This window comes from Mustelus asterias, chromosome 14, assembly GCF_964213995.1.
Source record: "Mustelus asterias chromosome 14, sMusAst1.hap1.1, whole genome shotgun sequence".
Taxonomy (NCBI): domain Eukaryota; kingdom Metazoa; phylum Chordata; class Chondrichthyes; order Carcharhiniformes; family Triakidae; genus Mustelus; species Mustelus asterias.
Window position 1 is genome coordinate 55,269,492 of NC_135814.1, and position 12,856 is coordinate 55,282,347.

General features: G+C 46.6%; 1 protein-coding gene across 1 annotated transcript in view; it reads right to left on the reverse strand.

Annotated features, from left to right (window-relative positions):
- Window positions 1-12,856, reverse strand: part of dnah9l (dynein, axonemal, heavy polypeptide 9 like) — a 509,143-nt gene that overhangs the window by 107,042 nt on the left and 389,245 nt on the right. Inside the window, exons 62-63 of the mRNA XM_078227708.1 lie at window positions 11,959-12,093; window positions 11,450-11,623 (exon numbers count right to left, since the gene is read on the reverse strand). Of these exons, the coding sequence (XP_078083834.1) occupies window positions 11,450-11,623; window positions 11,959-12,093 (309 nt within the window). The remainder of the gene's footprint in view (window positions 1-11,449; window positions 11,624-11,958; window positions 12,094-12,856) is intronic.

Sequence of the window (12,856 nt, forward strand, 5' to 3'; positions counted from 1 at the left end):
ACCATGAGGGACTTTGTCAAACGCTTTACTAAAGTCCATATAGACAACATCCACGGCCCTTCCTTCGTCAACCATTTTGGTCACTTCTTCAAAAAACACCACCAGGTTAGTGAGGCATGACCTCCCTCTCACAAAACCATGCTGACTATCGTTAATGAGTTTATTCCTTTCTAAATGCGCATACATCCTGTCTCTAAGAATCTTCTCCAACAACTTCCCCACCACGGACGTCAAGCTCACCGGCCTATAATTACCCGGGTTATCCTTCCTACCCTTCTTAAATAACGGGACCACATTGGCTATCCTCCAATCCTCTGGGACCTCACCTGCGTCCAGTGACGAGACAAAGATTTGCGTCAGAGGCCCAACGATTTCACCTCTCGTCTCCCTGAGCAGCCTTGGATAGATTCCATCAGGCCCTGGGGATTTGTCAGTCTTTATATTCTCTAACAAACCTAACACTTCCTCCTTTGTAATGGAGATTTTCTCCAACGGTTCAACACTCCCCTCAGAGACACTCCCAGTCAACACATCCCTCTCCTTTGTGAATACCAACGCAAAGTATTCATTTAGGATCTCCCCTACTTCTTTGGGCTCCAAGCATAATTCCCCACTTTTGTCCCTGAGAGGTCCGATTTTTTCCCTAACAACCCTTTTGTTCCTAACGTATGAATAAAATGCCTTGGGATTCTCCTTAATCCTGTCTGCCAAGAACATTTCGTGACCCCTTTTTGCTCTTCTAATTCCCCATTTGAGTACTTTCCTACTTTCTTTGTACTCCTCCAGAGCTCCCTCCGTTTTTAGCTGCTTGTACCTAACATACGCCTCTCTTTTCTTTTTGACCAGTCCCTCAATTTCCCTGGTTATCCACGGTTCTCTAATCCTACCCTTCCTATCCTTCTTTTTTACAGGCACATGCTTGTCCTGTAGCCCTAACAGCCGTTCCTTAAAAGACTGCCACATACCAGATGTGGATTTACCCTCAAACAGCCTCTCCCAATCAAGAGCTGCCAATTTCTGCCTGATCCCACTAAAGTTAGCCTTCCCCCAATCCAACACCTTACCCTTGGGACACCACACATCCTTTTCCATCACTATCCTAAAGCTAACAGAATTGTGGTCACTATTTGCCACATGTTCCCCTACCAAAACTTTGAAGACCTGACCGGGCTCATTCCCCAGTACCAGGTCCAGTATAGCCCCCTCTCTAGTCGGGCTGTCTACATATTGTTCCAACGAACCCTCCTGTACACATTTTACAAATTCCTCCCCATCCAGAGTCCCTGCCCTCAGCGATTTCCAGTCTATACCAGGGAAATTGAAGTCTCCCACTACAACAACCCTATTTTTCCTGCACCTATCCAGTATCTCCTGACATATCCATTCTTCCACTTCCCTTGGGCTGTTGGGGGGCCTGTAGTACACCCCCAACATAGTGACTGCGCCTTTCCTGTTTCTAAGCTCCACCCAGAGTGACTCGTTACACGACCCCTCTGAATTGTCCTCCCTCTGCACCGCTGTAATATGCTCTCCAACTAATACCGCTACTCCCCCACCTCTTTTGGCCCCTCCTCTGTCTCGCCTTAAACACTTGTACCCCGGAATATTCAGCTGCCAGTCCTGTCCCTCTTTCAACCAAGTCTCTGTCACCGCAACCACATCCAAATTCCTCGTGCACATTAAGGCCCCAAGTTCGTCTGTCTTACCTGCTACGCTCCTTGCATTGAAGTATAAGCACTCCAGACCTCCAGGCTCAGTGAGGTCGTCCTCCCCCAGAGTGCTCTTCTTCTTTGCCAGCCTTGTCCCAGCCCCAAGCTCGTCCCCAGCCTCCACTCTTATAGACCTAATAGTTTGATCCCCACCCCCCTGCCATACTAGTTTAAACCCCCCCCGAACTGCACTAGCAAAGCTCCCAGCCAGGATATTTGTGCCCTTCCAACTTAGTTGTGACCTCTCCCTCTTGTACAGGTGCCATCCTCTCCTGAAAACTTCCCATTGATCTATGAAAATGAAGCCCTCCTTCCTGGACCAGTCCTTTAGCCAGGCATTCATTTGTACCAACTCCCTATTCTTAGCCTCACTGGCACGAGGCATTGGGAGTAGCCCAGAGATGGCCACCCTAGTGACCCTACTTTTTAACCTATTTCCCAACTCCCTGAATTGCTCTCTTAGGACCCCCCTACTCTTCCTATCTACGTCATTTCCACCAATGTGTATAATGACATCCGTTTCTTTATCTTCCCCTTTTAATATGCCTCCTATCCGCTCGGAGACATCCGTGACCCCAGCACCAGGTAGGCAGACTACCATCCTGGAGTCCCGTTCGCCCCCACAGAATCGCCTGTCTGTGCCTCTGACTGATGCATCCCCCACCACTATCGCTCTCCTAACCCCTCTCTTCCCTTTCCGGGCCACAGAGCCTGACTGTGTGCCAGTGACCTGGTCACTGTGTCTTACCCCTGGAGAGGCACACTCCTCCACACTATCTAAAACAATATACCTGTTTTGGAGTGGGACAACCACAGGTGACCCCTCTTCTAACTGTTCACTCCCCTCCCCTCTCACACCTGTCACCAAGCCCTTCCTATTTTGAGAGACCACCACTGGAGTCCTCCCTTGTACTTTACCCTTCTGCCCTTTACTCCTCCTAACCGTGACCCACGTGTCTTCCTCCCGATGCCCCAGTGTAACTATTTGCCTATAACTCCTGTCAATTTTTCTCCCATTTTCCCTGACTAGACTAAGGTCAGCGATCTGCAGCTCCAGTTCCCTGACACGGTCCCTCAAGAGCTGCAGTTCCACGCACCTGGCACATATGTGAACCTCTGGGAAGCTAAACTGACAAAGCCCCAGGGCCTGATGGCATCTATCCTCGACTGCTCAGGGAGACAAGAGATGAAATTGCTGGGCCTCTGACGGAAGTCTTTGTCGCTTCTTTGGACACGGGTGAGGTCCCTGAGGATTGGAGGATAGCGAATGTGGTCCCGTTGTTTAAGAAGGGTAGCAGGGATAACCCAGGAAATTATAGGTCGGTGAGCTTGACGTCCGTGGCAGGGAAGTTGTTGGAGAGGATTCTTAGAGACAGGATATATGTGCATTTAGAACGGAACAATCTCATTAGTGACAGACAGCATGGTTTTGTAAGAGGGAGGTCGTGCCTTACAAATTTGGTGGAGTGTTTTGAGGAAGTGACAAAAACGGTTGATGAAGGAAGGGCCGTGGATGTCGTCTATATGGATTTCAGTAAGGCATTTGACAAAGTCCCACATGGCAGGTTGGTTAAGAAGGTTAAGGCTCATGGGATACAAGGAGAAGTGGCTTGATGGGTGGAGAACTGGCTTGGCCATAGGAGACAGAGGGTAGTGGTCGAAAGGTCTTTTTCCGGCTGGAGGTCTGTGACCAGTGGTGTTCCGCAGAGCTCTGTACTGGGACCTCTGCTATTTGTGATATATATAAATGATTTGGAAGAAGGTGTAACTGGTGTAATCAGCAAGTTTGCGGATGACACGAAGATGGCTGGACTTGCGGATAGCGAAGAGCATTGTCGGGCAATACAGCAGGATATAGATAGGCTGGAAAATTGGGCGGAGAGGTGGCAGATGGAGTTTAATCCGGATAAATGCGAAGTGATGCATTTTGGAAGAAATAATGTAGGGAGGAGTTATACAATAAATGGCAGAGTCATCAGGAGTATAGAAACACAGAGGGACCTAGGTGTGCAAGTCCACAAATCCTTGAAGGTGGCAACACAGGTGGAGAAGGTGGTGAAGAAGGCATATGATATGCTTGCCTTTATAAGACGGGGTATAGAGTATAAAAGCTGGAGTCTGATGATGCAGCTATATAGAACGCTGGTTAGGCCACATTTGGAGCACTGCGTCCAGTTCTGGTTGCCGCACTACCAGAAGGACGTGGAGGCGTTAGAGAGAGTGCAGAGAAGGTTTACCAGGATGTTGCCTGGTATGGAGGGCCTTAGCTATGAGGAGAGATTGGGTAAACTGGGGTTGTTCTCCCTGGAAAGACGGAGAATGAGGGGAGATATAATAGAGGTGTACAAGATTATGAAGAGGATAGATAGGGTGAACGGTGGGAAGCTTTTTCCCAGATCAGAAGTGACGTTCACGAGCTCAAGGTGAGAGGGGCGAAGTATAACTCAGATATTAGAGGGATGTTTTTTACACTGAGGGTGGTGGGGGCCTGGAATGTGCTGCCAAGTAGGGTGGTGGAGGCAGGCACGCTGACATCGTTTAAGACTTACCTGGATAGTCACATGAGCAGCCTGGGAATGGAGGGATACAAACGATTGGTCTAGTTGGACCAAGGAGCGGCATAGGCTTGGAGGGCCGAAGGGCCTGTTTCCTGTGCTGTACTGTTCTTTGAGGGATGGTCATTGATAAAGCAGCTGATCATGGTTGGGCCTGGGACATTATCCTGAGGATCTCCTGAAGCGACATCGTGTGCTGTGATAATTAGATTCCGACAACCGCAACCATCTTCCTTTGTGCTAAACATGACTCCAACCAGCGAAGAGCTTCCTCTCACTCTCGATTCCTATTAACTTCAGTTTTGCCAGCGCGCTTGATGCCACACTTGGTCAAATCTATGTCCATGTTTGGACCATATATGTAATTAGGTCTGGTGTCAAGTGCCCTGGTGAAATCCAAACTAAACATCGGGAGTAAGTGTCACTTGATAGCAATGTCGATGATACCTTCCATCACGTTGATGATGATTGAGAGTAGATTAATGAAGTGGTAATTGGCTGGACTGGATTTGTCCTGCTTTTTGTGGACTGGACATACCTGGGCTATTTTCCACATTAAGGGGTAGATACAACAGTGTTGTACCTGTGCTGGAATGGCTTAGCTGGAGGTGTGGCTTTTTTTGAGCACAATGCTTCAGTATTACTGCCAGAATGTTGTCAGGGCTCGCAACCTGTGTTGTATCCAGTACCCTCAACCGTTTCTTGATATCATGTAGAGTGAATCAAATTTGCTGAAGACTGTCATCTGCGATGCTAGGCACCTCAGGAGGCGCTCAATCTGAAAACAAAAAATGCTGGAAAACCTATCAGGTCTGGCAGTATCTGCAGAGAGAGAAAAACAGAGGGCCCGATTTTACCTTCATGTTGCACCCATTTTCAAGTGCGAAAACTTGGAAAAGTTGGGCGTGAGGCAAGTAGCGTGATCCGTGCCCACCTCCGCACCAGTTCCCCCTTTACCAAGGCCTGAAAACGGCCGCAATCGGGATCACACTCGAAATGGGCGCGACAGCCATTTAAATGTACCTGCATGCATTTAACTTGACTTAATGGGCTGCACGCCCAACTTCACCGGCACTTCCCCCTTTACCACCGCATTCGTCCATCCGGAATCGGTGCGAAACAGACATGCTCCATATAAGTCCAATTCAGGCGCTCAATCAGTGAGGGTTAGTGAGCAGGTAAGTGCCGAACGTCCAACAGCTCTTTGCTTGAGATCGGTGTGTGTGGGGAGGGGGGAGAGGCAGGTCCGCTGTCACTCTGCCCGAGGTCAGTTGGGGGTGGGGGGTACATGAGGGCGGTCCACTGCCACTCTGCTTGCGATCGGTGGGGGGGGGGCACTCTACCTGTGATCAGTGCAGAGGAAGGGGGGGGGTCCACTGCCACTCTGCCTGAAATGAGTGAGGGGGGAGGGGGGATGAGGCCTGCGATCGGTCAGGGTGGCGGGGGTGTGGGGGGGATAAGGGGCTCAGTAATGTTGTGGGAATGGGGCAATGTCCGTGGGGAGGCATTATTTGGCTCGGGAGTGATTTGGCAGGGGAACCACATTCTATCATTTTTTTTCTGCGCATGCGCAGTTGGAGGTGCCTCCAGGGTTTCGGGCCCGTGAAGCCCCGCCCATAGGCTTGTGCAGCGCGATTCGGACTTGCTGATATTTTTGCAGGCAGACTGCATATGGGTCGCCTCAGAACGGGTCTAAAAGTCAGATCTAAAATACTCCCAGTTTCAAGTCCGCCGAAATAAAAATGGTAAAATAGGGCTCAGAGTCAATGTTTCGAGACTATCTGACATCTTCAGAGCTGTCTGCCAGATCTGTGAGCTTTTCCAGCATTCTCTGTTTTATATTATTTAACTGGATGCATTTTTACAACAATCCGGTTGTTTCACCATCAATGTAACTGTGACTAGCTTTTTATGAGAGATTTATTTCATGAATTGAATTGAAAATCCCCCCACCCAATGCCTTGGTGGGATTGAATTCAGGTGTCCGAAGCATTAGTCAGATTCCTCATTTACTAGTCCAGTAACATTAGCACTATGCTGCCATTCCCATTTTATTGTACAATGTGGTATCTTAAGAGGTAGCAGATCCACCTGGATAGATTACAATCCCCAAAATTGCCACCATCAGCATCAGAAATCCCAAATGCAACAAAGTAAAAGGCATATTGACAAAAGCTCAATGCAATTGTTGAGCTGCTAAGGCAGCACTGAGGTTAAGATGTGGGCTGAGAAACAAAGGTATCTGGTTTGAATACACAAAACCAATACCATTAGGTTTGCATTGTTCCTTGAAGGTGCTGATTTATAAAGACAGCAGTACGTGAGGTGAAGTAAATTTTGAAATTTCAGAGGAATGCAGCAGAAAAGGAAGGCAACTGAGATGCTACAAGAAACTAGTACCGGGTTATTTATCTAGTTTGAAGGCAAATGTGAATAACAATCCTGTCCAATTATGATAATCATCCACAAATATAAAAGGTTAATTCTGTTGTGTTAGCCTGTAAGTAAAGGAGACAGTATGGCCGGAACTTCCCAGCCATTCTCGCCGGCAGGATCTTTTGGTCGCACCAACAGCAAACCCCCGCCACGGGTTTCCCAACAGTGGGGAGTTGGGGGGAGGCGGTTGCATAGAACAGAAAACGCCATTGACAATGGCCGGATCAGAAGATCCCGCTGCTAGCTAATTGCGAGCTGCTTCCGCCGCCCCAGAGCAAACTACAAGGAGGCATGGAAACTCCTGTCCTATCTCTATCATGTTTTGCCTATCTCTGAATTGATTTAAGTGGAGTTAAGATTGTAGGATTAATCACCTGCATTGAAGTTTTTGGGCTAAAAATCTGTTCACATAATTTTGCATCAAAGCCGCATAGACTATATCAATTTCCTGGGGCAGGCAACATTGTTGCCGTTACCTACAAGGCCTCCTGGCTTTCTTCAATGATAACAATGAGGAAGCTCGCAGGAGTTGCACAGGTAGCAGCTGGCCCAGGGGAAACAATGTCGTTTACTTAGCATCAATTTGAAGTGGTACTACGCATACAAATTTTAAAGTCCTGTTTACATCCTGGAAATGGAATGTTAGCTTTTACAGCGAGAGGATTTGAATACAGGAGCAGGAATGTCTTGATGTAATTATAGGACATTGGTGAGGCCACATCTGTAATATTGTGTACAGTTTTGGTTTCCTTATCTGAGGAAAGATGTTCTTGTTCTGGAGGGAGTGCAGTGAAGGTTTACCAGACCTGGAATGGCAGGACTGACACATGAAGAGTGATTGAGTCAGTTAGGATTGTATTTGCTGGGGTTCAGAAGTATTATAGGGGATCTGCAGTATACAGCGGGCAGCGTCGGGAGCGGGCAGTGGAGTGAGTGGGAAGCAGAGTGTGAGCTATAAGGCTTTGGCTCACAGGGCTTAGGCAGATAGGGCGAGCAGGGATGAGTTTAATTCATTTTTGCTGTTTCTACCTGGTACTGGCAAGGTATCTAGAGGGGATGGGTGTGCAGGCTGTGCTATGTTCCTCTTGCACTATGTTTGAGGTGAGGGACGACGACAGTGTCCCTGCTGATTACATCTGTGGGAAGTGCATCCATCTGCAGCTCCTCCAAAACCGTGTTAGGGAACTGGAGCTGGAGTTGGATGAACTTAGGATCATTAGGGACGCAGAGGTGGCCATAGACAGAAGCTTTAGGAATACAGTTACTCCGAGGAATGAAAACAGATGGGTGACGGTGAGAGGGGTTGAGAGGAAGCAGTCCGTGCAGGGATCCCCTGTGGTCGTTCCCCTTAGCAACAAGTATTCCGCTTTGGATAAGGTTGAGGGGGATGACATACCAGTGGTGAGCCGCAGTGAGAAGATCTCCAGCACTGTGTCCGTCTCTGTGGCTCGGGAGGGTAAGGGGCAGAGCGGGAGGGCAATAGTTATTGGGGACTCGTTAGTTAGAGGGATAGATAGGAGGTTCTGTGGCAGCAAAAGAGACTCACGGATAGTATGTTGCCTACCGGATGCCAAGGTCCGTGACGTCTCAGACCGTGTTTTCCGGATTCTGAAGGGGGAAGCTGGTAAAAGAGGTGGAGGAGTGGCATTGTTAATCAAGGATAGTTTAACGGCTGCGGAAAGGCACTTCGAGGGGGATCTGCACACTGAGGTAATATGGGCTGAGATTAGAAATAGGAAAGGAGCGGTCACATTGTTAGGAGTTTACTATAGGCCCCCAAATAGTAATGGAGATGTGGAGGAAGAAATTGCTAAGCAGATGATGGATATGTGTGGGGGTCACAGGGTAGTTGTCATGGGGGACTTTAACTTTCCAAATATTGATTGGAACCTTTGTAGGTCAAATAGTTCAGATGGGGCAGTTTTTGTGCAGTGTGTGCAGGAGGGTTTCCTGACACAATATGTGGATAGGCCAACAAGAGGTGAGGCCACATTGGATTTGGTACTGGGAAATGAACCGGGCCAAGTGTTAGATTTGGTTGTGGGAGAGCACTTTGGAGATAGTGACCACAATTCGGTGTCTTTTGCTATTGCAATGGAGAGGGATAGGGCCGTACGGCAGGGCAAGGCGAGGTGATGAATGAATACTTTTCTTCAGTGTTCACCAAGGAGAGGGGCCATGTTTTTGAGGAAGAGAAGGTGTTACAGGCTAATAGGCTGGAGGAAATAGATGTTCAGAGGGAGGATGTCCTGGCAGTTATGAATAAACTGAAGGTCGATAAGTCCCCTGGGCCTGATGAAATGTATCCTAGGATTCTTTGGGAGGCAAGGGATGAGATTGCAGAGCCTTTGGCTTTGATCTTTGGGTCCTCGCTGTCCACGGGGATGGTGCCAGAGGACTGGAGAAGGGCGAATGTTGTTCCTCTGTTTAAGAAAGGGAATAGAAAAGACCCTGGTAATTATAGACCGGTTAGTCTTACTTCGGTGGTTGGTAAATTGATGGAAAAGGTCCTTAGAGATGGGATTTACGACCATTTAGAAAGATGCGGATTAATCCGGGATAGTCAGCACGGATTCGTGAAGGGCAAGTCGTGCCTCACAAATTTGATAGAAATTTTTGAGGAGGTAACTAAGTGTGTTGATGAAGGTAGGGCAGTTGGTGTCATATACATGGATTTTAGTAAGGCGTTTGATAAGGTCCCCCATGGTCGGCTTATGATGAAAGTGAGGAGGTGTGGGATAGAGGGAAAGTTGGCCGATTGGATAGGTAACTGGCTGTCTGATCGAAGACAGAGGGTGGTGGTGGATGGAAAATTTTCGGATTGGAGGCAGGTTGCTAGTGGAGTGCCACAGGGATCAGTGCTTGGTCCTCTGCTCTTTGTGATTTTTATTAATGACTTAGAGGAGGGGGCTGAAGGGTGGATCAGTGAATTTGCTGATGACACCAAGATTGGTGGAGTAGTGGATGAGGTGGAGGGCTGTTGTAGGCTGCAAAGAGACATCGATAGGATGCAAAGCTGGGCTGAAAAATGGCAAATGGAGTTTAACCCTGATAAATGTGAGGTGATTCATTTTGGTAGGACTAATTTAAATGTGGATTACAGGGTCAAAGGTACGGTTCTGAAGACTGTGGAGGAACAGAGAGATCTTGAGGTCCATATCCACAGATCTCTAAAGGTTGCCACTCAAGTGGATAGAGCTGTGAAGAAGGCCTATAGTGTGTTAGCTTTTATTAACGGGGTTGGAGTTTAAGAGCCGTGGGGTTATGCTGCAACTGTACAGGACCTTGGTGAGACCACATTTGGAATATTGTGTGCAGTTCTGGTCACCTCACTATAAGAAGGATGTGGAAGCGCTGGAAAGAGTGCAGAGGAGATTTACCAGGATGCTGCCTGGTTTGGAGGGTAGGTCTTATGAGGAAAGGTTGAGGGAGCTAGGGCTGTTCTCTCTGGAGCGGAGGAGGCTGTGGGGAGACTTAATAGAGGTTTATAAAATGATGAAGGGGATAGATAGAGTGAACGTTCAAAGACTATTTCCTCGGGTGGATGGAGCTATTACAAGGGGGCATAACTATAGGGTTTGTGGTGGGAGATATAGGAAGGATATCAGAGGTAGGTTCTTTACGCAGAGAGTGGTTGGGGTGTGGAATGGACTGCCTGCAGTGATAGTGGAGTCAGACACTTTAGGAACATTTAAGCGGTTATTGGATAGGCACATGGAGCACACCAGGATGATAGGGAGTGGGATAGCTTGATCTTGGTTTCAGATAAAGCTCGGCACAACATCGTGGGCCGAAGGGCCTGTTCTGTGCTGTACTGTTCTATGTTCTATCTCATAGAAACCTATAAAATGCTAACAGGCCTAGACAGGGTAGATGCAAGAAGGATGTTCCCAGTGGTGGGGGTGTCTGGAACCAGGATCACATCTGAAGATACAGGGTAAACTGTTTAGGACAGATATTAGGAAAAATCTCTTCACCCAGAGAGTGGTGAACCTATGGAATTCACTACCACGGTAAGTAGTTGAAGCAGTTAGATAAACCACTTGAGGCGAAGGGGATCAAAAGAGGAAGGCAGGATCAGGCTATTGAGTTGGATGATCAGCCATGATCATAATGAATGGTGGAGCAAACTCGAAGGGCCAAATGGCCTCCTTCTGCTCCTATTTTCTACGTTTCTATGCTTGCCTCTTCCTTTCTTCATTCTGAATCCGAGAACTGGAGCTGTTGCAAAGTCCACCAAAGAAAGAGAATTATCGCTAATTGCAAGAAGCTGAAGGCTGTGTAAATAGTAAGTTATCAGAGCAGCTTTATTAAGCTGGGCTTCAGTTTGAGAGGTACAGACATTCACCGAAGCATCTAAGAACCATGACTATGCCAGTTAGTGTCAAATAAATTCTAAAAAGAAACTATTTTAGCTGGCAGATCAGCAAAAATGAATTAGACAATATTGTAGTGTCATTAAAATATATTTGTATTATTTGTGCTATTTCACTGCAAAAACTCACCCTTTTTATTTAAAACAAATTTGTAACTAACTTAATATGCTTCAGTTCCTGGAGGTAAGTCTTCAGCAGACCTGACCAAAAATTTAAAGCTGTCCTTGTACAATTAGAACATCTGAAAAGGTGATGTAAGCACAATAAATATCACCAATACTATTGAGATTGTGTTATTAACATTTATGATAAAAATAGTTCCAAGGACAGTTGTAAGAAAATACATTTTACTATTAGCAACTGAAATATCTACCTTTTGGCTTCTCAAGTAAGGCATCCACATGTTTTGAACAAGCTCATATCGATACTTCTTTGAGAAAGAACCAGCATAGGAAATGAAAGCTGTCATCAAGAGAACATCTCCACAGAGAGTCTTCTCCTGTTCATGATACTGTGTGACAGACTGAGCCCAGCGTACATTCTCTGACTAGCGTATGAAAAACAACAAAAAATTGAAAACATCAATAAATGTTCAGATAGCAGAATACAAAAAAAATAAACTGCTAAATTATGCTTATTTTCTTGGGATGAAAATGAAGCTGAGCAGACTGCATCTTATAAACAATATCATGACAAATGTTAATTTTATGCTGTAGTGTTTTGGTTTTAACAACTGTGCCAACATTTTATTAAATTGTGGAAAAAATAAGGCATTAAAGTATTTTAAGCAGTTTGGCTGTTGTAAATTATTAGAACCATTTTTAGAAAGCACTATAAAATAATAGATATATTGCTGCACTAGGAGATATTATGGGATCTCACCTCTAGACCTTTCACTAATCTGTTAGCCAGTTCAATTGTCTTATTGGTTCTGTTCACTTCATCCTGACAACGGACTTTTTCAGACGTGGCTCTTTCAAAAGCTACCGTTAATCCAGTCAAGCTCATGTCTAATTCCTTTCAATAATGAAAAATATTTGGGATTAAAACAAAGTCTGTAAACTGATAGTCCACTACAAAACTCCTGCTCATGCAACCACAAATGCAAAGTCTAAAATAAACTATTTGGTGTCTTCTGGCCCTAGTCCCTTTTTTCCAAGTCTACGCCTGGTGGGAAAGCCCCAGTAGCATCTATAAAGAAGGATTCCATCAACCTTGGGTGGGTGCCTTTGCGGCTTGCTGAAAATAACAGGTTGAAAGTCAAACAATGGGATCCGAGCAGCTTTCTGAAATGTAAGCAAGCTGGATGATTGCAACTCTGCACCTGCCTGATGAAAGAATTACAACTCCTCGCTTGTATGCCATTTAAAAATTCAACACATTGAGGGCGATTCTCCGGCCCCACGTGATCAGGTGCAAATTGCATAATGGTTGGAGAATCTTGAAAGAGGGGCCATTACGCTATTTGCGCCAGAGAGAACCCCTTTTGGGTTGCCCCCGCTGCAGTGACGTAATCTGGTTCACGCCCAGTGAGGGAGTGAACCAGATTAGCATATTTAAATCATTTAAATATTCATTTCCAGGTTTTCGCCAGATTCACTTGGCTCCTGGTATTCATCAGCCTACCTGCATAACGGGAAGCTGGCTGGGATCACTACTGCCTCCACAAATGGAAACCAGGCATGATAGCCACGTTGCAGGGCTCGGAGGCTATTGGAGCATCCAGGTGTTCAGGCATGTGGCTGGGCAGTGCCTACACTGTCTGGTTGACCCTACCAAA